Here is a 23,517-nt window from a genome sequence, read left to right as displayed (position 1 = left end):
ATGTGTCTAACTCCAGCACCCAGGTGGATTTGTTTAAAAAATGAATTAAACAAATAAATAAATAACTCAGTAGTCATAGATTATTGTCATTGTTATGAAGGGAGAAACTATCAACAAAAACAACCTTTTGGTACCAGGTTGAAACATGTTTTTTTAATCCTGAAGGTGCTCAAGTGGCAGTTTTTGGCACTTGCACACACGTTGCCTCTTGGGTAAAACATGTTATCATTTTGATAATGTCATCTCTTTGTTATAAACCACAAAAAGTCTCGGTAAGCATTACTATGTGGAGATTTGCAAAAGACGCTAAACCATTCTGACTCACAAATGTGCCCAAATGCAGACATGGTAAAAGAAAAAGGACGCGAATTACTCAGTACAGGTTGAACATTATTGGAGTGCAAATATGGATGTAATGCTTTCGAATCAGTGACTCACAGAGGTCACTAACATGAAGATGATACAACAACTTTGCAAGTGTTGTTAGAATATTAGCCTTATTTTGAGAACACATTCTGACTGCACACTTTTAGAGCAAAGAAATTCCACACGTTGGTGTTTTCAGTCCCAACGTGGCTTTGAAGAAGAAAATTTAGCCACCATCAATTTATCATTTATACCTGTGTTTTTCACACTGTTAACATATTTTCCACAAGATAGACCTCATGTCCTAAGTAGAGGAGGCACACTAGAAAAACTGTTTCTAGTCCTACCAATGTAAGACTAAGATTCATGTCACAAAACACCACTGTAACACTGTAGTGTCTATCCCTATCCTTAGGCCCAATTGCTAAAAAAGACTGCATCTCTATTTGTATTGCAAATCCCATACTACAATTCCTGTACTTACACAATCAACAAACCCTAACCCGACTCTAATCAAGCTAGGTTTCTGTGTAATAGAAAAATTAACCACAATTTATTGCAGCAATTACAATCAAGAGCGATGTTTCGGTTTAACGGAGGCCTATAATTGATTCCAACAAGCAAAAAGTGAAGAAGCAGCTCCGAGTGCTGGAGTGAATTGAGAAGTGCAGACTCTTGCGGTGAATTAAAATAGTAAGTATTTTAAATGAAGTGTGAAGAAATAAAAATGTGCGTGTGTGTGTGCGTGCATGCTCTAGATTAGCATGAGTTGAGTTCTGAGCACCTCATTCACCACAATTAGTTTGTGGCGGTCTAAAACCAGGAAAACAGGCAAGGAGTAATTGGATTTAAATTAGACATGTTCTCTGCTCATAGCTACCTAATGTAACGTGGAGCACAGTCCTCTTACTCTTCCTTCGACTTCTTCCCTTTATCTCATTTACCAACCCTCAATTTCTTCCCACTCCTGATGCTTATATAACCCACCCAGCTGACTCCATCATGCACTTTACCCCTTACTTGCATTATACCCATTCCCTTCCAGTTCATTTGGTGTTTTTACGTGTCATCTTGTACATTATCTGTTTTAGATCATGTTTTCTACTTTTCCTTGTTCTTGCTACCAGAAATGAATTACTTTAAAGGAACAGATCAAAGAATGTGTACCAAGAAAGTGTCGAGGTTTTTATTATTTCATAGGTTTTAAAACATTTCACAGAACAGAATCATTTCTCTTAAGAGTTTTTAAATGATCTTTTATTAGCTAATGACTCTGTGGACAGCATTATTTTAGTGCTTTAGATCTAACCAGTTTCACAGGGTTCTATTCTATTACTTTGCCAGGTATCAATTCTGTGCTGATGATTTCCAAATCTACCTGCTCCTAAAAGTATTACATATTTTGTCAAGTGACATTAAAGTCTGAATGACCTTAATTTTTTTTTTTTTACTTTAATGAGAAGTATGAATTACAATAATAAAAACCAATTAGTTCCAGCGATGATCCAAAACTGGACCTGTGTCCAATGTCTCCAAAGGTTGATTCTGTTGATCTGGACGTAGCGTTTTTAGTTTCCATTATAAATAAGCTTGGTGTGAAAATGGGCTGTAACTTAAAGACTGAACAAACAATTCTTAATTCATTTGTTCAATTAGGTTTTTACCAACTAAGGCTTCTAAGGTCAAGCACTTCTTATTTATTATTAACTTTTGGAAAGTTATACATGCTTTTATTACTAAGAGCCATTTCGTTCGTGACCGACACAACACTACTTTTGTCAACTTTTTAAAAAAAATAAAATTGGATTGGATTGTTAAATTGGATGCTCAAATTAGACATGGCTAAAGTTTCAAGCCATATTTAAGCATATGATAAAGTAACCCCTGTAAAGCCAAAACTAAGGCTTTACGTTCAGAGTTATTTAGTACGTCAGCACTAAATCCACACCCATCTGCTGCTCAATCCCTCTGTTTAAAAAATGTAACCAATCAGAAGGAAAGCTATGTTAAAAGTAAGTGGAAAGGCGCTAAAAAAAGCTGGTTTCTAACAGCAGTGAAGGGCTTCACAAAGGTTCACTATAAAATAAGCATTATTCTAAACACTGAACCATTAAACTGGAACAGTTTGCAGCCGAGAGTGAAGTGGTGGGAATGAGAATCAGCACCTCCAAATCTGGGGGCATGGTCCTCAGCCGGAAAATGGGTGGAGTGTCCAGTCCGGGTCAGGGACGAGTTCCTGCCCCAAGTGGAGGAGTTTAAGTATCTCGGGGTCTTGTTCACGAGTGACGGGAGAAGGGAGCGGGAGATTGATGGTCCATCATGTTGAAGAGAGAGCTGAGTATAAAGCGAAGCCCTCAATTTACCAGTAGTTCTACACCCCTACCCTCAACTATGGTCACAACCTGTGGGTAGTGACCAAATGAACAAGATCGCGGATACAAGCGGCGGAAATGAGCTTCCTCCGAAGGGTGGCTGGCCTCTGCCTTAGAGATAGGGTGAGAAGTTCAGCCATCCAGGAGGGGCTCAGAGTAGAGCCGCTGCTCCTCCACATTGGAAGGAGCCAGTTGAGGTGGTTCAGTCATCTCATAAGGCGGCCTCCTGGGCGCCTCCTGGGTGAGGTGTTCTGGGCATGTCCCAGCCAGGAGGAAGCCCCAGGGCAGACCCAGGACAAGCTGGAGAGATTATATCTCTCTCTCGGTTGGCCTGGGAACGCCTTGGTGTTACCCCGGACAAGCTGGAGGAGGTGGCTGGGGAGAGGGAGAGGTGTGGGCTTCTCTGTTTATGCTGCTGATTAAATTGCTGATTAAATTTCTTGATAATCAATTAACAGGCGAACTGCTTGAGCACAGTTTTATTTTTTCTTAATTTCTTCCTTTTCCCTTCCTCTAGTTTGTAATCACATCACGTACATGTGAACTTTTGTCCTCACTTATTTATCTTATATTTGCATGTGAAACTGTGTATCTCCCAGAATGTGTTTATGTGCTCCAAGTGTTGCTTGTGAACAAACTGTATCAGAAAGTCCGTGAGTGTATTTTACATCTGCTGTAGGCAGTGATGCCATTCCTCTCAAAGTGTGATGTCTCATCTCCAAAAATAGGTTTATGTGCATGTTTATTGTTGTGCAGGACCATCAAATCTCATCCTGGCTGAGACAGCTTCTACTGCCACTAAAGTTGGCTCTTGCCACTATATCTGGACACACACAGATACTATGTGCACACACACTCTGTCCTCTGCCTCATTTACTCCCTCTCAGCCTCCCCCTTCATCTCACTCTGAAGGCTCATTAGAACAAAATCTGTATCTGACGTGTCACTCAAACAGACTCCAGGAGTCTTTGTTTCTTTGCTTCTAAAAGCACAAATGCACAGTTATACTGTAAACTGTTCCATCTTTACATTCAGTATCTAACAAGATACCAGTGAAGCCTCTTTTTTTCTATTCCATGTCTTCGAGATAAAAAATAAATACATAAAATTTCCTCGACTATAATGTTTCTACTTCTTTTCTGTATTCTTTTTAACCATATTACTGTTTTCAGTCCAAAGAACATTTTATTCTTTTACTCTAAGTGGTGTAGTGCTGATCACTTACTGCCTCACAACAAGAAGGCTCCTGGTTCACCTCTCTGTATAAAGTAGGACATTTCCAAGTGTTGGATTGATTTTTGAATCACAGTGTAATTTGACAGTGCATTTGCGGAGCTTCTCGATTATCTCATCTCCTTAACTTTTTCCCCACCGGGCATTTTTGTCAATGAAAAACTTGAAGTGTGCTGAAGAGCACAGGAGTGACAGCTGAGTCATTTTACACAAGAAAAACAAACAAACAGGGACAAATTTCTCATACGTCACTACACAAGGGCTCGTCTGTGAGATGGCCTCCTCATGCGCGATTACAATACGAGGCTACAATTTAGCCTACATAGTCACTGCTGCTGCCAGCATTTATCCACCCACCCGGTGGGGTGACCATGATACCCCATCAGCCTTACGTGGCTAAGGGGTAAAAAATGGTGACAGAAAGAGAAGCTGGAATTGCACAGGAGGAAATGACACCACCGAATGGGCCGATCACAGCTGCACTGACATGACGTGGTTACCATTCTGAGGGGCTGCAGCGTAAAATCAATGAGCAATAAAAACTAAATTTTTCATGACCAACTTTCTCATTTAAATGAACCCAACTTGAAAATAAACCTGTCTTTATTATTGATGTGACCATTTCTCCTGACTGAGACAGTACCCCATCAGAGAAATCACTGTCATTACCCTGAATATAACATGGCTGAGCATGTGACAGTACACAGTGTACATCAAGCCTTAATAATACATCCATCCTGATAATGGCTCCATCCAGCTCGGTCCTGATCTGTGTCTCTCTGCGGGGATCTGGAATGGCTTGATGTTACTGCAGCCACTGCCTGATACTGCACAACTCATCTATATTTCAGTAGGGCAGTGTGGAGTGTGTGTGTGTGTGTGTGTGTGTGTGAGAAAAGACAGGGCGAGAGATGGAGTGGACAATCACTGCTTTAATTTAGTAGTCTAATTCTGGTTGCAAGCTGGGCAAATAAGTGAATTTAAAGAGAAGTGTTATAGTGAGAGCTGTGAATCTGTGCTGGAGCCCTTTCTTTGTTGAGTTTCACTTACTCAACAAGCTTGTAAAGATTCTTTTTACAATTTAACCCAGCGGTCCCCCACCCCCGGGCCTCGGACCGGTCCGTGAGTCGTTTGGTCCCAGGCCACGAGAGTTGAGGCTCAGGTGTGAAATGTATGGTTTTCAGGGTTTTTATCGGTTTTCAGCGTTATTTTATCGTTTTTATCGTTAACTCGGTTTTCCTTGGTCTTTTCACGTGTGTTATGAATAAATCTTCTTTTTTTCGGTACCGGTACTAGTTTTATTTTGTTGTATTTATCCGCGACACCTTAAAGGCCGGTCCATGAAAATATTGTCGGGCATAAACCGGTCCGTGGTGCAAAAAAGGTTGGAGACCGCTGATTCAACCCACAAAGTGACAAAAGCAGCAGAAAGCTACAACACCAAGGAGCTTTCCTGTGGATGCACTCTGGACCTTAACATCCATAACAGACAGTGACTGTCTCCGACCTCACCCTCTCAAAGTCAAAGCCACGCAGAAATTTTTCTTCCATGCTGTCAAGATGTTCTGAGATAGAGGCTGGCACCAAATCACAGGCATGTGTGAAAGCATGGCCTTTTTAAGTCAACTCAGATCTGACCACATCAGACGTAAAGGCAAATAGTCACATGAAATTTTCAATTTCATTACACCCACCCCCCCCCACAGAATGACACAGAATACTAGAAACTAGTATTTTCACCTGAGATTTTTTATGTATTTTTTTGATAAACAAGTTACAGTAAGTAAAAGGTCTCTTTTATCTACATTCTGTTACTGGCTCATCTTCTAGCTTTGTTTCCTTTTGTGTCAAAATTTTCTAAAAAAGACATTTTTTTAACGCTCACAAATTGGAAACCTCTGGTGCTTGTTTGACAATCTTTTAGGTTTTACTCTAACATGTTCAGTTTACAAAGAAAGCAGGTTAAAGGCACTCCCACACTGGATTTTCACCACGGGTAACCTGCCATTATATACAATTTATGCTGTTGTTGTTTTTTTAACATTTATTATATTTAGTGTGAAACACAGAGAAACATTTTTTTGTCTGAAAGCACTGAAAAATGTTGGCTAGCCACAGTGAATTTAAGACTGACTCAGACTGACAGCTGTCCAGTTCTTAACTACCAGCCTCCATCAGGGCTAGCAGGAAGACAAGTAAGGCCTTCACCGACTGCAGAGTTAAGATTTAGACCTACTGGGCCTTTCAATGTCAGCAACGGGCTTTAAGGTCAACTAATGCCCCCAAAGAGATAGCTGGGAAGTTATTACACTGAGGAGTGGAAAAGAGAGAAGCTCAGGCTGACCTTTAAAAAACCACACTTAAATCAGCCAACGCCACAGGCGCTGTTCTACGTTGGGCTCACTCTGCTTCTGTGTGTCAGTGTGTGTGCACGTTTAGAAGGTTAGTGCAAATCTGCTGCCTCCTTAAAGACACTGACGCTGGAGTAAATCAGCATGCGTCTACAAAGCTGAAAGCTGATCTTTGCTTTAGCGATTGGTGATATATTTTTCTCAGTTTGTCGAAATGATGCATCACTTTCAATCAAACATGATGTTGAAAGCTTACCTTATACGGGAGGAAGAGGGACTTGACTGCTGCTAGGAGACTTGTGGTATCTGGAGCATCCCTCTGGCCACAGATCACAATCTAAAAAAGATAAATAAAAAAAAATAGAAGAGGGAGGGTGAGGAAAAAAAGATTATGTGGATGAAAGAAGAAGGAAGAAAGAGGAAAGAAGTATAATAAGACCAAAGCAATGGGGGGGAAAGGTGACACGTGGGACGAGGAGATGGAGAGGAAGTGATATAGGTCAGTACTGTATTTGTAGCACTAACAAGGGAGGCAGGTGTTTTCTCTGGGATTGCCTTCCCCTGCTTTACTTCTCAGTTTGTTACCCTCGCACTGTTACCCTGACCTGTCACCCTGTCATCTATGACAGACAAACCCCTAACTAATCCTGTTTTAGGCTCCTGTTATTCCCTTCTCTCACACGCTTTCAAACTTAAAATTTTCTTTGAGTGTTACAGAAACTTTGGGCTAACTCCTGCTGTGCCTGCTAGTTTTGGTGGTTTCAGGCTAAACTGAGGGTGTTAATATTTCAAAGCAGTTACATAACTGAACAGCTGAAATAATCCCTTAAATGCACAAGTCCTGTTTAAAAACAGGGGAAAATGATTAAGAGTCTGTGTGTCCAGGGATTAGATGTGCAGGGAGCTTAGAGAGGTGCTGTCCTCAGATGACCTACGGGCCATGAAATGGGGTGAAAAATATGTATCAACAAATTAGCTGCTTGCTTAAGGAGGACTCTTGTAAACAAATGTTTATCCAAACAGGGTTTATATGATGGGCGCTGAGCTTCCAAGTTAATAATGAAAAAGTAGCAGCGAGAGGAGAAACAGCACAGGACATAAATATTGTGAATGGTGAGGATATTGAAGGCTACTTGGCTCTAACTCCACTTTCATTAGTCAGTAAATTACACACACAGCCACTTTGTTGACAGTCTAACTCATGATTATTACTGGGATCGAGGTTTACCAATGAAGCAAAAGAAATACAACATTGTTTAAAAAAATTCTTATTTTTTTAATTACTGCAAAACTTTCATACATCCCAGTTTCATTATATATAAAGTGAAAGATTTTTCATCCTTCATTTGATTTAGAACACTTCCTCAGCTTAAGGATGTGCGTGACTACTTGACTAGATGACTAACTGTCGCTGCTGGTTGGTACCAGACATTCTGCTCATTTAATCTAATTGTTAACATTTCAATCGATGCCAGCAATTTATTGTGTCGTAAAGGTTATGCATCCATGAGCCACCAGATGGAGCTGCAGCCCCAAGATCGCTGTAGAAACCCCCATAAATCTGTAAATCTAGGCTTGATCCTTTATTTAAGTCACTGCTAGTCAAGCTGGTTTGATAGTCTGATCGGACAAAGGAGGGAGAAAGGTTTCACCCACCACAGCAGGGCTGTAACTAAAGATTATTCATGTAGTGATCTAATTTGCCTTTTTCTTTAACTTTCTAAAACGGACCCATTCAGACCTGGCGTCACAGCTCCAGGGTGCGGGCGCTAATCACGCACTGCGGTAGTGCTGTTGTGGGAGGAAATCTCCACTTTGCACAATCTACATTTAATGTTTATCTTAATCTCTCATTTCCATTTTCTTCCGTCCTCCTTGTTTTGCGGTCAGTTACAAAAACACATTTACGTGGTACTAGCGTCTGATGCGTCGACAATAAATTTCTGCGCAGGCGATGTCGTCGATTATGCTGAGGAATAGTTGCAGCCCTACACCACACGCACACTCCTGTGCAGCCCCTCATTTAGTCGACTAAGAAATTAGTTGCCAGGAGCTGAGATCAATCAAAAACTGATTTACAATACAAAAACAACTTCTGAACACAATGTTACTTATTACTTTAAAAGCAGACACAAATGTGATATAAAAACAAAATGGACTTGACTGAACTAAAAAGCTCCCTGCTATCTTTTTTCATTAAATGAAAAATCGTTTTGATTTCAGGGAACAAAAATCGTAACTTTTTTTTTTTTTTTGTTCAGTAACAGATGTTTAACAGTGATAACGTAAATGTGGGTCACAAACTGATCCAGGTGGGCCGCGCAGCATAATTTACAATAAATACCTAAAAAAATATATTTGATTCTTTCAAACAAATTACATTTCAAGTGCACAGAAAAGCATCGTTTTAAAAGTCACACCTTTTAGACTTTTATACAACTTAATCCTGTTTGATAACTTTATAAAATTAGATGCACTTATTATTTAACCCTACAGGATAAAATCCTTTAGGATTGGTTTCAAAATCAACACATTTTTATTTTAAAAGTTTTGGGATTCTAAAGAACTTCTGAGGGTTTAAGGGGTTTCAAAATAACTTATTTTTTATTATTATTATTATTATTATTATTATTATTATTATTATTATTATTATTATTATTATTCAGGTTTTCAGACCATTTCCTGATCTTGAACTCATCTCACATTTCATAGTAACCAGGAAACTTAATTTGGAAAGAAAAACTAAGATTAAAACAAATGAATGACAAAACACGCACAGGAAACGTTTCATTTTTCATTTGTGAGACGATCAGAGTGACTAAAAGTTTTGTGTGTCCCATTTCAAACTGTGCCGTGGAAGTTTAGGAATGGCTGAAACACAATACAGTAAAGTACAGTACAGTAGGGCTGCTTGCTGTGATTTGCAATCGGAAGGAATAGTATACGTTATCTCTGTCTTTCACTTTTTGCAATATTTGTTATTATAAAAAAAGTTAACAAACAGACATGACTTTAGGCTCTGGTTGCTTCATGGCATCTGTAGTTTGACCAACTAAAGAGAGAACTTTATTACCCAAATATGCAAACATCATCAATCAATAAAACTTTATTTGCAGTGCTGTGGAGAGATGTAGTGGAATAGTTTCATACTGATTCACGTTCACTTTACTGCATGGTTACTGAGTATACAAGAGAATCAGTTAAATCTGTTTCACCAGCTTCTTGTTCAGCTTTTGTTTCTGCTATGCCACATCATTTTCTTCAGTTTTTGTTTACCGCTAAATGCAAATTGCATGACAAACTGTGTTTGCACAATACATCATTCAAGCAGAAACCTTTGCCTTTAGTGGGTGGATGCAAAAATCAATTTGGGCTGGCAGCCTGGCAAACACCTGCTCTCCAAGCCAACCTGGCTTTTAGGACAACTGTCTTTGGCTAACACCAATCAACAGTGGCACTTTAAATGCGTAATATTAAATCAAGACTACTTTGACTATCCTACCAATACCAATTGTAAAGTATTATCTGGTTGTCATAGTAACTAAAACCCACCAGTAGCCCTGATTCCTACATGCAAAACTCAAAAGACTTTAATAACCGGTGAACTCACAGGACAACATAAATCCTTCTGGTGCCTGAACTTGTTCCCCTTCATGATCATGTGTGTTAGTTTCAAACTCACCTGTTTAAGTGTGTAGTGCTGGGCCATAAGAGCTCGCACCATTTCAGGCAAGGCTATGGGAACAGTGGTCAGACGGTCAGAGAATGCCGTCAGTAGCTGCTGGGACTTCTGGAGCCACTCCTGTCTTCCAGTGTAGTGGGACAGACGAAGGAGGTTGAACGCTGAGACTGAGTTAGCACTGGGCTCAGCTCCATCCTGATCTGAGACGCAAAGACAAACAAAAGATGCTCAACAGTTACAGTCTAAGACCTTGAATATACTCTGAATCAAGAAAACAGAGGAGTTATTTAAATGAAACCGAGTATAAAGTTATAGTCACACTAAAACCGTGGTCAGAGATTTCAGCATGAGCATATTTATTGCACAATTGTGCAAAGAATTTGCAAACTCACTGGCTTTGAACGACTCCTCTGAAGATACACTTCAGTTGTTTGGAGACAGGCTGCTTTTCACCAGGCAACGTGCAATAAAAATACTCACAGCAACTACTTGCAAATTGTTCACCGATAGCAAAAAACTTCAATGCAATTACCAGGCGACCAGTGATTATTCCTAGTTACAGAGATGTTGCCATCCTATTTTTACTCTAGTGTGACTGAGCCATAAGACGGGGATTAGGACTTGATACAAAACAGACTCACTCACAACACAACTCATTTATTGTTATCTGAAACAAGGTCCTGGGAAGGTGCACAAAAAACAATAATCAACTTAAGCATTATTTTGTCTTTTAGATATTCTTCACTAAAGTTGGCTTCAATTTTTGCCCAGTGACTGCATTGAAGTCTTTTGCTGTCGGTGACCGACTGAAACTGAATGTTTGAACATTCAGTTGTGGAAACACAGGTATTGCCCACTAAGTTCAGCAAATTGTCCTCTTTTTTGTTGTTTGTTTGTTTAAAATGCCAACATCAATCAACAAAAGCTTCTTTTTTATTTTTCAATTTTATTTTTAATGAAAAAAATCATTTTAAAAAAATAATAAAAAATGAATGCAGGTTTAGGAAATTTCATGCTTAATTTTTCAGACTCAGATTATGCTCAGTGTTTTATAAACTCTATGGCATAGCAATGCGTTGTACGTTATTTTTAACTAATGTGATTTGTCTAAACATGAACAAACATTAAAAGTTTCGCTTTTAAATCCAGAATGATGCCATGCTTGTAATCCAAATGTGGATGCAATGCCTTTCTGTGTGATGTGATGGACACAACAGATAACCCTATGAATGGCTCTGTTCAGTGACTGGTCCTTATCATTCATATCAGTGTCTAATGAGAACCTGGAAGGTGATGTTCCCATAACCTCTGCCCTTGCTACATGATTGCTTCTCAGGCCTGAGTTCTGTGTTTCTGAATGTGTGTGAGTGTGCTTTTTATTGTCCAACACAATTTACTCTTTAAGTTAAACTGCACATTTTGAGCAAAACCTGGAAATGTAGAGTTGTAGAGTTCTGACTTCTAAGTATTTACAGCAAAATGGCCCTACACAGCCACACAGCTGTCCTGTACACTGCATATTCAATATGTTTTATAATGAGCACGAATTACCATCATCCATGCGTGACTGAAATGCAGAAATACTTTGATTTGCATGTTTCTGGACTCCACAGCAAGGAAGTTTCAGCACACACACACACACACACTGTAAACACACACAGAGGTTTAACCTGAGAGTCTGTTTGCTTTCAACATTTCACATCTCATCTCTTAAGGATCCCCATGGAAGGAGGGCAGATGAAGGCGTGACAGTACTGCTTCCAAACAGACACACACATAGAAAACTTGCTGTCAGCACAGAAACACACACTCACTGCAGTAAAGCACTACTTAAGACTTTTATCAGTTTTTTAAAGTCTACAAAAACAGCTGAAGCAGTCTCAAGTTGATGTATCCTGTATTTTTCTGTCTTTTTAAATGGGAATACATCTGACAATGCACTGTGACCACGAGAGACAAAAAGTGTTTTCACAAACAACTGATTTTCAACTACAAAACAAAGACGGATATTGTGCATAATTGCAACCTTAGTCTTCAAAAACAAATACACACAAGGGAGGCTGAGGCGAGGGGATGTAGAGTGGCAGCATAGTGGGGTAATCCGTCTTGCGGTGACAGGCCACGCTGCTGGGACCGGCGTCCACACTGCAGCGGGTGTAGCGTCACTAATGGGCTTCAACCCCACACAGCGCCGCCACCATAATGGCTCCGTCAATCCTCTCAGATGAGAGAGCTCTCACGTGTCAGCTTCGATAAACACACACAGATGCAGGTGTGACGGCGCGCAGGGACAAGCGCTCCAAAACACACAAGCTCAGGCTGCCATCATCTCTGATCTGTCCCACATTTCATAATAAAAATAACAATCACCAAAAGATCTGCATTTCCAACTGAAAAATGATGAATCCTGTCATGGAGGAAAAGAAAAGATGTAACGTGAGATCCATTTGGAAGGGAGAAAGACGAGCCTACTGACTGTATTAGTAAGGAGAAAAAAAATTAACTGAGTCGAGATGACAAAAGAGTTATGAATAAAAATACAAGTGGGAGTAGGAAGCTGTTGAAATAGATGGTCCCTGTCAGACAGAGCAGCTTGGGAGCAAAAACAAATAGGCAACTACATCCAAATTGGAATCTACAGCCTGGCAGATCAAAGGTGCATGTCAGCACGTAGACAAAGTGTCAGTTTCTCTGACATGCCAGCAGCCATCAGTTACAGAAGTGGATTGGCAACTGAAGAAAGGCTGGAGTGCACATCCAGGCCAGGACCATTTATTTTTATATCCCCAGTCCTTTGGTACAAAAAAAAATCTCCTTTTTCTACAGATTTGCAACATTAAAGAAGTTCTTGAGGAAAAGTTTTTTTGTTTTTTACGAGCTAAGCAAAAAGTATAGACCAGGGATCGGCAACCTGCGGCTCCGGAGCCGCATGCGGCTCTTTAGTCCTTGTACTGCGGCTCCGCGTGGTCTGGGAAAATAAATTAGAAGTATTTAGCTGAAGTGTGTTTTATTTGTGATTAGTTATTTTTTTAACTTGTAGTTCTAAATTGGAAGATTATTGTGATATTGAAATATAAAATAAAATTATATTTTATTATTTTTTCATCGCTCAAAATAAGCGTCACACTCGCGGAAGCCGGTATACCCGCCGAAGCGCCGTGCATTTATCGAGACTTTCAACCCCAGGTAGGCCAATTATGGATCTTCGGATCCACATTATGTCAGCAGCTGTTCTCCACCGTGAACTATGTTAAAAACAAACACCGCTCACGCCTCACAGATGACAGCTTACAGTCCTGCGTAAAGATGAAAGTGACTTAATAAAGCCCCGATTTTCAGACGCTGTGCGCGGAGGTTCAGGAGCGGAAGTCCCATTGTAAACATACCACGCAGACCCGACGATGTTTCCATGAACGTGCTTTTCAGCATCTTTTTATTGACCACTTTTCACACACGGTTGCTGTACGCATACAGCCGGCTGTAGCTTTTCAGCTCACAGCCCGACACACACCAACACAACAGCCGAGAGCACAGACGTTAAGGCGGCGAGGCGAGATTGCGGGTGCCGCTCAGGTGCGTCCGCCTCCCCTGCAGCGGCATTGCAGACGATGCCCCGCCACACACATCAACCTGGTAAAATACATATTTAGGCAGAATTTTGCAAATATCTATTTTTCATCTTTTAGCAGCATAGTGCTTTTTTTCCAATTGTTTTTTCAAAGTCAGGTCAAGGCTCCAAAAGCCCAAAGGCGATATAAGGGGGCCTCACAACAGTTTTTGTTTGCTGGATCATTTTAGTTCAGCTGGGTGTCTTTCCTTTTGTTATATTTCTTTAAGAGTTCAAAATGTGTTAATTACATAAATAAAATGTAATTTTCTCTGTAGCACTTCATGGATTTCATAAGCAACACACCTTAGTTGAAGCATAAAGGTAAAAAACAAAACAAAATAATATATGCAGTGTTATCTTCATTTTAGATGTCAAAAAGTATTTGCGGCTCCCAGTGTTTCTTTTGCGTGGAAACCGGGTCCAAGTGGCTCTTTGGGTGTTAAAGGTTGCAGACCCCTGGTATAGACCATTATATTTTCAGACACTGTACAGAATATGTATATATGCGGATGGGTTTCTTGGACATTTGTTTATATTTAACGGCGCAGCGAGTCTCTTTACAGAAACTCTTTAAATCTTTTAGCTTTCTTGGCTAACAGATTAGCTACCTGCTTAGCTACCTGAAGCTTGAGCTCCTTCCACAGACGTTTACAGGACTGAGGTCTGGAGACTGGCTAGCCTTGTTTGGAAGAACAGATATGTTGAGTGTGACCCAAAGAACATATCTGTTCTTCCAAACATGGCAGGTTAGGTTGATGTGAGTGAGTTTCATCTGACCGCAGCACTTACTCCAAGCCTTCTCTGAATTATTTAGCTGTTCAATGGGAAAGTTAAGATTTGGTCTTGCCGACCATGGCGGACAGACTGGAATGGAAGAAACTAATTCTGTGGACAGGTGTGCTTTACACACATAACACATTGAGATCAGGAGTATCTGTAATTGACTGATTGTTTGTAACGTGGCACACAACCAATCAGTGGGAACCAGAATTCTGGCTGGGCTGTAGGGAATCAAGTACTTCACTTTCACTTAATGAGACGCAAATCTATTTATAACTTTTATGTAATGTGTTTTTTCTGAACTTTTGGTTAATATTCCGTCTCACTTAATTAAAATGAAACCATCATAAAAAATAGAGACTGTTCATTTCTTAGTAAATGAGCAAACTTACAAATTCAGCAAGTGACCAAATAATATTTTCCCGCACTCTAAGTAACAGCTAAGAAGGCACTAATATTTTAATCACCAAAACTAAGCACAAACTTCTGGGATGGCCAGCAACCCATAATAGTAGTTACATAATTCATTTAAAAATTCTCCAACAGCACACACACTAAGGGGGGGGGGGTCAGTAGACACTATAACTGTCTGTCTTGGGACACCTATCAGTCAAAGTGACTGTGCCCCGAACGTGACTATCCAGCTGGAAAAGTTGGAAAAATTCACCCAATTCAGGATTGAATCTCTGAAACAGCAGGCTGTCAGTCTGTCTGCACAGTGCTACTTCTTCTACTTCTATAGTAATACACTGTTTCATCACTACCTTTTACATAAGAAGATTTTAATTAGCAAAACTTTAGGCATCTAAAGGAATTATTTCTACAAAACTCCAAACTTTCCACTGCAGGAAAGGTTTAAGTTCTTAGTGGAAAACAAGGTTAGACAACATTTTTCATTTTTAGTGGCCATTCGTGTACCTTGTTCAATCTATTTCTAACCTTTTTAATCATTCAATTTATTCTCTACAGTTATATGCCAATTTTAGATTAGATCAGATATTTTCAGTGCATTTGTGATAAATAACGAACAAACACATAAATACTGGCCTTACACAGCTTGTCCACTAGGGGCCTGGCCCAAATGTCCCACATCTCATCACAGCTCCATCAATCACTTATATTATGTTAGATATTGCTGAAAATATTGTCCTCAAAGGTTTCCTGCACCATGCTGATGCTAGTCTAATGCAATGCCACCTGTTTTGTCATTTACCAGGTTCAAAATCATTGTAAAGCTGAGGCACAGGACCAGGTCAAAGACAAGACTTCAGTCACTGGGAAATCAGTAGGATTGTTTCTGGGTTGGGTTTCATTTCCTCAAGCAGAAAACAGATTTTTATTTATCGAATAGCCTGAAACAAAACAACACTCTAGTACTGTTTGTAAGGAAAACTATTTGCGGCCCAATTGTGCTTATATTTGTAATCAACATGAAAAGGCCCATACTGAGGAAGGAAAAGAAACAAACCCTACAAGGCTAAAAGGTAAGTACGAGGGCAGCAAGGAAGAACATGTAATAATTGGAAAAGAATGAAGATGTAAGCAAGATGAGAGCAGGCAGAAGCAGAAGGTGGGTTTGAGATTCCCACTGCAGATTGTCGTCCTGTTCCAGCCTGTCAGGAGCAGATGGACTGAGAGACAGAAAGAAGACATATTTGACAGGCCTGGTGATCAAAGTAGCCGAAGAATCAGAGCATCAGTCTTTGAGTGCTTTCAAGTTGAAGAGGTTCAGCTTGAATGAGTGAGGCTTTTACAGTGCTGAAGGTAGATAGGAGGAGGTCAATACTCCTCTGCTCCCCTCTTTTATCCTCCAGCTATTCATCAGTCTATCCACCAATCTGTGCCTTCTTGCCTTTTCACTAACATTTAAAGTGTAGCAATAGAGGGAGACTGACAGAGATATTACAGACGAGGCTTCCATCGTGTTAAGATCCAAATCGATCAATAAGGTGGAAGATATACATAGGCGAGAAAGAGATGGACGGTACATGAAAAGATGAGCAATTAATGATTACGCTCATCCAGTAACTCAGCATCCATTCATGCCTCCTCTGTTTGTTTAACTCAGTGTGGTCAACTTCTGCCAATTTCCAATTCTGCAGACACATCTCAAACTTAGTATTTATTCATCTCTCTGAGCTACATCCTCACACTTTGCCTGAGCCGCAGCGGTATTCTGCAGTAGTGCTATTAATCTTTCACCTGTTTGTCAATCCAACCTGCATCTTTAAACACACTTGCCACATGCCCCACAGTAGCAGCACCAGTTTGTTATTTATGTTCTAACAGCTCAACAGAACTTCCAATATTACAGCAGATGTGTGTACATGCCTGTAGCACTTTCGGCCTGTTGCTTAGTCGACTGGCATCATTTTCTGATGTCACATTTGACTCCATGTGTATCCAAAGCTTGAACCCTTCTCAGTTTGTTAATCACTTGACTTATTTTTCTACTGCTTGACAGGAGCAGCTGGAAGTAGGGCTGAACGATATATCGCATTTGCGATAATATCGCGACATGATCAAGTGCAATTTTCTAACCGCAAAGGCTGCGATTATACTGCGATTATAAGGCTGTCCAAATTACTACCATATCCCAGAATACATAGCGTGGCCCAGCCAAACTCCAGTTTCCAGCAATGGCGGCCGCTACTAAGTTTTAAAATTACTCATACTAATCTTTCTGGGTCACAAAATAAACTTTTAACATATTTTCAGGCGAGAAAGTAGTTGTGTAAACATCAAATATCTGCTCGGTTTATCAAGATATCCCATATTTGCAAAAGTGCTTCGACGTTTTCAGAGGCGTCTGCTACCCACCAGCTCGACAGCTAGCCGGGAGCTCGAGGATTACTGATGCGGCCGAGAACGGCACAACTCCCGGCACATCATTTTCAGATCACCGCGGAGTTTCGCTGCTCGGGTTAAACGTAATATATATAAGTCACTTAGACAACCTAAAAATGTTATTGTTGGGCTTTTTGCAGTGTTTTGTTTGTTCGTGAGTAAATCGGTTTGGCTGAGATTAAAGTTATTAGATTAGATAAAATAAAACTTTATTAATCCCCCGGGTGGGTTCCTCCTTGGTTTTCACACAGCTGACTAAACGTCAAACAGAAAACTTATTAAACAGAAGTATGAGACAGTCGAGAATTTACACCAGTGTCTGGTTATATTTTAGATAGCAAGAAGCAGACGGCCGAGTTTATTAAACTCCACCGAGACAGCGGTGACGCTAATCAGAACTAGACCGTCCAATTTCACGCCTTTAAACTTTAAAGGCGTGTTTGTGTGTGTGTTTATACAATTGCTATTATGTTTGCACTTTATGTGTAATGTTACTGACTGCAGAGATCAGTAAGATGTGTGTATTTTTTATTTATTAGTTTTATTTATTTAATATTATTTTTTAATTGAATGACTGTCTAGTAGTTCACAGATGTCGAAAAACTGAGTGTGGTAAAGCCACTGATTTTTTTTATGTATATTTCTGCAATCTGCACATTGTACTGACTTTCATTTTAATGTTTACACCAGGGTTCCTTGTCAGCACTTTATGCTCAGATGTTTGTAAGCTAAAAATAAACTATTGTGTATGTTCAAATATACTGTTGTGATTGAAGAAGTTAAATAAAAATGTCAGTCATCAATTCATGCATCACCTCATGTCATCATAACAGAGGTCTGTCTTCCAGGAAAGAACAGTTTAAAATTAATGTAATATAGTATTGGCCATACTATATGATGTATTGCTTGTCTTTGTTTAATAATACAGAAGACAAAGACCTTAAAAAATAATCGCATATCGCATCGCAATCGCAATATTGGGGCAAAAAAATCGCAATTAGATTATTTTCCATAATCGTTCAGCCCTAGCTGGAAGCTTAAAAAAAAAACATTACATGACTGCTTAACAAAATTACCCTAAGTTTTCTACAGACATTTGTGAGCCCAGGAGAATGGACGTTAAAGACTTTTCCTGATCACCTCTGTGCTCATCTAACAACACAATCACTGCATTCGAGCACTCGTGCTCCTTTCAGTTACTAATCTGGGCAAATCTTCAGGTCTAATATCAAAACTGTTGTTCCTTGAAGACCCACTTAAAGCTATTCAAGACCACAGACTTCCATTTAACACACTTTTGACTCCATGGCTAATTTGCCTCTTTGTATAAACTGTATATTATCCATAGGATTTAAAGTCAGAGGAGCTGACTATAGGGTTCATATAGTGGTTATAGATCGGTCGGTGTGTGTGTGTGTGTGTGTGTGTGTGTGTGTGTGTGTGTGTGTGTGTGTGTGTGTGTGTGTGTGTGTGTGTGTGTGTGTGTGATCATTAAGGTAGCTACATTATATCTCTTATATGTAGTGTATGTTGAAACTTTACAGAGCAGTTAGATTTCTAGAGGGTTAAAATACAACATTCAAAAACACTAGCAAGTTTTTAAACAGAAGAAGTTAGTTATTCAGTATGAGTCACAAAAAATGCTAAATACAAACTGTGATGTTTTTGTTGGCTTTCATATTTTAGAAACAAAAGACGTATGAATCACTATAGCTCAGAGTACAATCACTCAAATTGTCCGCTCTATGACACTGTAAAAATCACACTCCTTGCGGATTCCTAATTGCCACAGGCGACATTACCATCATGCTCTGACATGATGGTAATGTCTTCCAGAGTTATGTATTTAAATTCACTACTAATATTGTAGACACAGGTAAGATAACAGAGATTTCAGATATCTAAGTAGTTTATTTTCATTTTATAAGAAAGAAATCATGTTTGCCTCAACACCCATACTGAGATGATCTACCAATCTATCAGCACCTACATTTCCACTCCAGGTACCTATTCTGTCCCTGAAACTTCAAAGAAAGAAAAGGTTCCTTTACACTGTTGTTCATATGTGATTCCACTTCAGTCTGAAGAACCTCAGAGATTAGGCAAATTAGTTCACTGATGTAGAAACAGCTATTCTGACAAGACTTTCTAAAAACATGGCAAACCAGACGTTCCAGCTGTGTAAGCCTCTCTTGTCTTGCTCAAACAGAGCAATCAAAAGCTGTGCTTGGGCCAGATTTAAATGTTATCTTTATAAAAAGTAAGTTATCCTAACAAAAAGCAGTCACCACTCACACATCCCTAAACTTCCAGAATGTGCCAACCCCCCTGAGCAGGGACTTTGCTGGGGGTAAGATATTGTAGTTCTTATTGAAGTTAAGTGCATTGAGCATCTTCAAATGTTCCTATGGTAAAAAAAAAAAAAAAAAAAAAGCAGCTAATGCATCCATCCCTCACCCTCTTTCAGCTGCAGCAGTACTGTGCTGTCAGTGGGATCACTGCAGAAGTAGCCTCCGCCCTGATCATCCCAGAACAACACGTCCTGCCTCAGCTGCAGCTCCTCAGCCCACTGCAGCCACTCTGTTTGTAGCGTGGCCTCGTACAGGTCCAGCAAACCACATATGATGAAGGCATAGTCATCCAGGAAGCCAGAGATAGACGGAGATCTGCAGAGCGCAGAGGGAGAAAGTGAAAATCAGAGGAGCAGGAGAGGAGAGTGGGAATCAGGACAATTTTCATTAAGAATTTATTGATCGATGCGTTGACATGAGTTACTTTTAGTGAACTAGTTTTGCTTTGTTTTTTTCTCCATTCCATGCTTTACTTTTTTATACTGCCTGAGGAAGACAAACAGCCAGATGCTAAAGAAATGTGGAGGGACTGCCTTACAAAGGCATTACAAAGAGCCTGAAGGAGATACTTGGGACAATCCACGACTACATTATAATACACATAGTTAGCTGAGTATAATCACTTCCTGAAGCATTTTTCTCAATGTGTAATTATTCATCTGTGTTTCTATAGTAAAGGCAAAGACATTCGCATAGGCACACAACTGCATACATAAGATGTCTGACGTTTGAAGTAACTCTTTTTCCTCCTCCACTTCATTCAGACGAGTTCTTTTGTCCTACCAATTTCTCCCAATTTTACAAATCATTCTCTGTCAGTGAAATTGATTCTGATTTATTGTTCAAGACTTGTCCTTCACAATGTTGCTACTGAGTCGCTGCAAATCAGCTTCTAAATTCGAGGGTTATTCCACCCCGTGCTACTTTTCCCCTCCAATTCTTATGACGGCACCCCGTCTGAGTGAGTGCATGGGGACAGACAGTGACAGGAGGCCAGACAGTGCTGTGACATGAGAGGCTGATGGCTGGCAGTCAAGAGGCTAAAAACAGGAGGTGCACTTGGAGAAGATAAAGTGCATGACTTTAAGGTCATGGAGAGGTGAGGAGTCAGAGAGCAGCTTTTCTTCCCCAGAAAAAAGGTTGATTCATGAGCCAACTCATACACAGAGCAAAAGCACTTGTTCTAGCCAACTCAACTCAGTATAGGACTCTGCAAAAGTCCTGACCCACCCCCTCTTTTCTTTTGTTTCCATGGAGCCAGAATTTCTTGTTATTTTTAAATTGGCCTTAAGCAAAAGTTCTGAGGCTTTCTGAAGTGGCTTTGGCCACTTTATTCACTCGTTTCAGTCCCTGTAAACTTACAATTATCATATAGATTATTATGTAAAATCTGAGGCCATGGTTCTCAGCCGGAAAAGGGTGGAGTGCCCACTCCGGGTCGGGGATGAGTTCCTGCCCCAAGTGGAAGAGTTCAAGGTTCTCGGGGTCTTGTTCGCGAGTGATGGGAGAAGGGAGCCGGAGATCGACAGATGGATTGGTGCTGCGGCAGCAGTGATGCAGCTGGTCGAGCTACGTCCCTACCCTCAACTATGGCCACGAGCTGTGGGTAGTGACCGAAAGAACGAGATCGCGGATACAAGCGGCAGAAATGAGCTTCCTCCGAAGGGTGGCTGGCCTCTCCCTTAGAGATAGGGTGAGAAGTTCAGCCATCCGCGAGGGGCTCAGAGTACAGCTGCTGCTCCTCCACATTGGAAGGAGCCAGCTGAGGTGGTTCGGGCATCTGACAAGGATGCCTCCTGAGCGCCTCCTGGGTGAGGTTTTCCAGGCATGTCCCACCAGGAGGAGGCCCTGATCTATGTTTACACATAGCAAATAAATGATTTTTCTTATATTTTCTATATAATTAAAGGAATGTGATTTCTTTTTTTGTCAACAAGGAGGCCGTTGTTTTTTGAGTTTGAAACATAAATAATTCCTTCCAGCAACTTGATGTAAGTAAGTATCCAAAACATACAAGTTTCATTTATATAATTTTTAAGGGATCTTATACCTGTTTTCACTCTTGTATACTTTTCATACAAGTTTCACACAAGACATAAATCTTATAAAGTTTGTATCTATATATCTTTTCCATATGGGGTACACGTACTGGAAAATTATTTACTAGGACTCACCTATCACGCGACTGGAGAGCGCAAACTCCGCCATTGTCGTTTTCCATCAAACACTCGTTAAAACAGCAACCTACAGGTATGTTAGCGCACTCATCCCTGACTGTCCGAGGGAAGGGCGGGGTCACACGTTGAAACAGACGCAAGGCAGCCCAGGCGGGGAAATTTTTCTTTTACATTTTGCGACTCATATTATTTCTCTATCTGATAAGAAAACTATTCAATCAGATAGTTATTTGTGGTGAATGAAATACAGTTACACTTTCAAGCACTTTTAAGCGCCACATCTAAAAATTCAAGCACTTTTCAAACCTTGAAAAGACAACATTAAAATTCAAGCATTTTCAAGTATTTCAAGCACCCATACGAACCCTGTTACAAGTCCTTTAAGATGCCCAGACAAATATTCCTTGAGATTGATAAAGAAATTATAAGAAATCTTGACCATAAGAATTCAAGCTGTGCTGAAGAATAAATCTGGTCATTCCAGTTATTGCTTGACAGAACTGTGAAAACTCGTTTTTTGCCTCATATTCTGTACTTCCATTTATGCTTGCACGTTTCAGTAAATCGCTGCATTCATTTCCCACTTTCCTTACAAAATATAAAGAAATTTTACACTGGCTTAATACTTTTGCACAGTACTGAGCTTATAAAGCAGATATATATACAGTAGGGGTGCAACGATATTCGTATCGATATTGAACCGTTCGATACAGTGCTTTCGGTTCGGTACGCATATGTATCGAACAATACAACATTTGTAATTTATTTTATCAACTTTCCTTCTGACGATGCTGTCTGTGTGGAGCGCTCAGTGAATCTGCGTTCGACTACTCCGCCTAGGCTGCACTGTCGAGCGCAGATCCACTGAGCGCTCAACACAGACAGCATAGTCAGGAGGAAGAGCGCAGGGCAAGCTAGCAAGACAGAAGTTAAGCTCTCCTTGCAAGATGGACCTCCCCCACCCTCATTCAGATCTGGCGTTTGGAATTATTTTGGTTTTCATGTGACGTATGACCCTGAAGGTAAGCGAGTCATGGACTAAAGTAAAACAGTATGTTGGATGTGCCATGCAATGCTTAATTAACTAGTGTGTTAGCGCAGTTAGCTCGTTAACGTGTTGGCCGTCTAGCCCCATGCACGGGGCGATCGGCGGTAGCTCGTTAACGGAGATTTGCCGTGTTGTGGCGTTAAGGTCATTTCAACGAGATTAACCTGAAAGCACTAGTGGGAACACAACGAATATGACTGCACATTTACGCCGACATCATCCTAGTGCAAAGACAAAAACAACAAGCATGCTACTAACTTTAGCCGAGTCATTTAGACAGCCGTTAGCACAGGATTCTCCTTATGCTGCTGAGAATATAGCCCAGAAGAAGCGGATAGTATAGCTTTTATTTTGGAAAGAGACATTTCTCTGTAATAAACTCTCTTTTCCAAAGATGAGTGATTCCTCAATCAGATACAGGGCTTGCAAAATCGCTAGCCCGACGTCCCGGAGCTAGCGATCTTTCCAGTCGGGCTACAAAAATCTCTCTGCCCTGCCCGTCGGGCTATTGTAGGAAAAATATATGTCAATGCTTTTGCATTCTTTCAGAAATGTAGCTGGGTAATTATGTCATTGGCATCGGTGAGCCACTGTCAATATGTGACATATTGAAATCGCGTTTGAATTTGCGCTTGTTTTTTTGCTTTCACTTTGCAATGACAGCACTGATCTGTGAGTGATGATAATTTGTGCACCAATT

General features: G+C 40.3%; 2 protein-coding genes across 3 annotated transcripts in view; one reads left to right on the top strand and one right to left on the bottom strand.

Annotated features, from left to right (window-relative positions):
* The window catches only part of spata20 (spermatogenesis associated 20), a 57,001-nt gene that overhangs the window by 16,963 nt on the left and 16,521 nt on the right, over positions 1–23,517 (bottom strand). For both annotated transcript variants that reach the window (XM_076887260.1, XM_076887259.1), the window contains 3 exons: positions 19,699–19,907; positions 10,005–10,204; positions 6,579–6,659 (listed from right to left, as the gene is read on the bottom strand). In XM_076887260.1, the coding sequence (XP_076743375.1) occupies positions 6,579–6,659; positions 10,005–10,204; positions 19,699–19,907 (490 nt within the window). The remainder of the gene's footprint in view (positions 1–6,578; positions 6,660–10,004; positions 10,205–19,698; positions 19,908–23,517) is intronic.
* LOC101477581 (uncharacterized) overlaps positions 22,558–23,517 on the top strand; it is a 95,581-nt gene continuing 94,621 nt past the window's right edge. Inside the window, exon 1 of the mRNA XM_076887261.1 lies at positions 22,558–22,791. The gene's annotated coding sequence lies outside the window, so the exon portion shown is untranslated. The remainder of the gene's footprint in view (positions 22,792–23,517) is intronic.

Source organism: Maylandia zebra, linkage group LG8 (assembly GCF_041146795.1).
Source record: "Maylandia zebra isolate NMK-2024a linkage group LG8, Mzebra_GT3a, whole genome shotgun sequence".
Classification (NCBI taxonomy): domain Eukaryota; kingdom Metazoa; phylum Chordata; class Actinopteri; order Cichliformes; family Cichlidae; genus Maylandia; species Maylandia zebra.
This window is presented reverse-complemented; position numbering and strand designations above follow the sequence as displayed.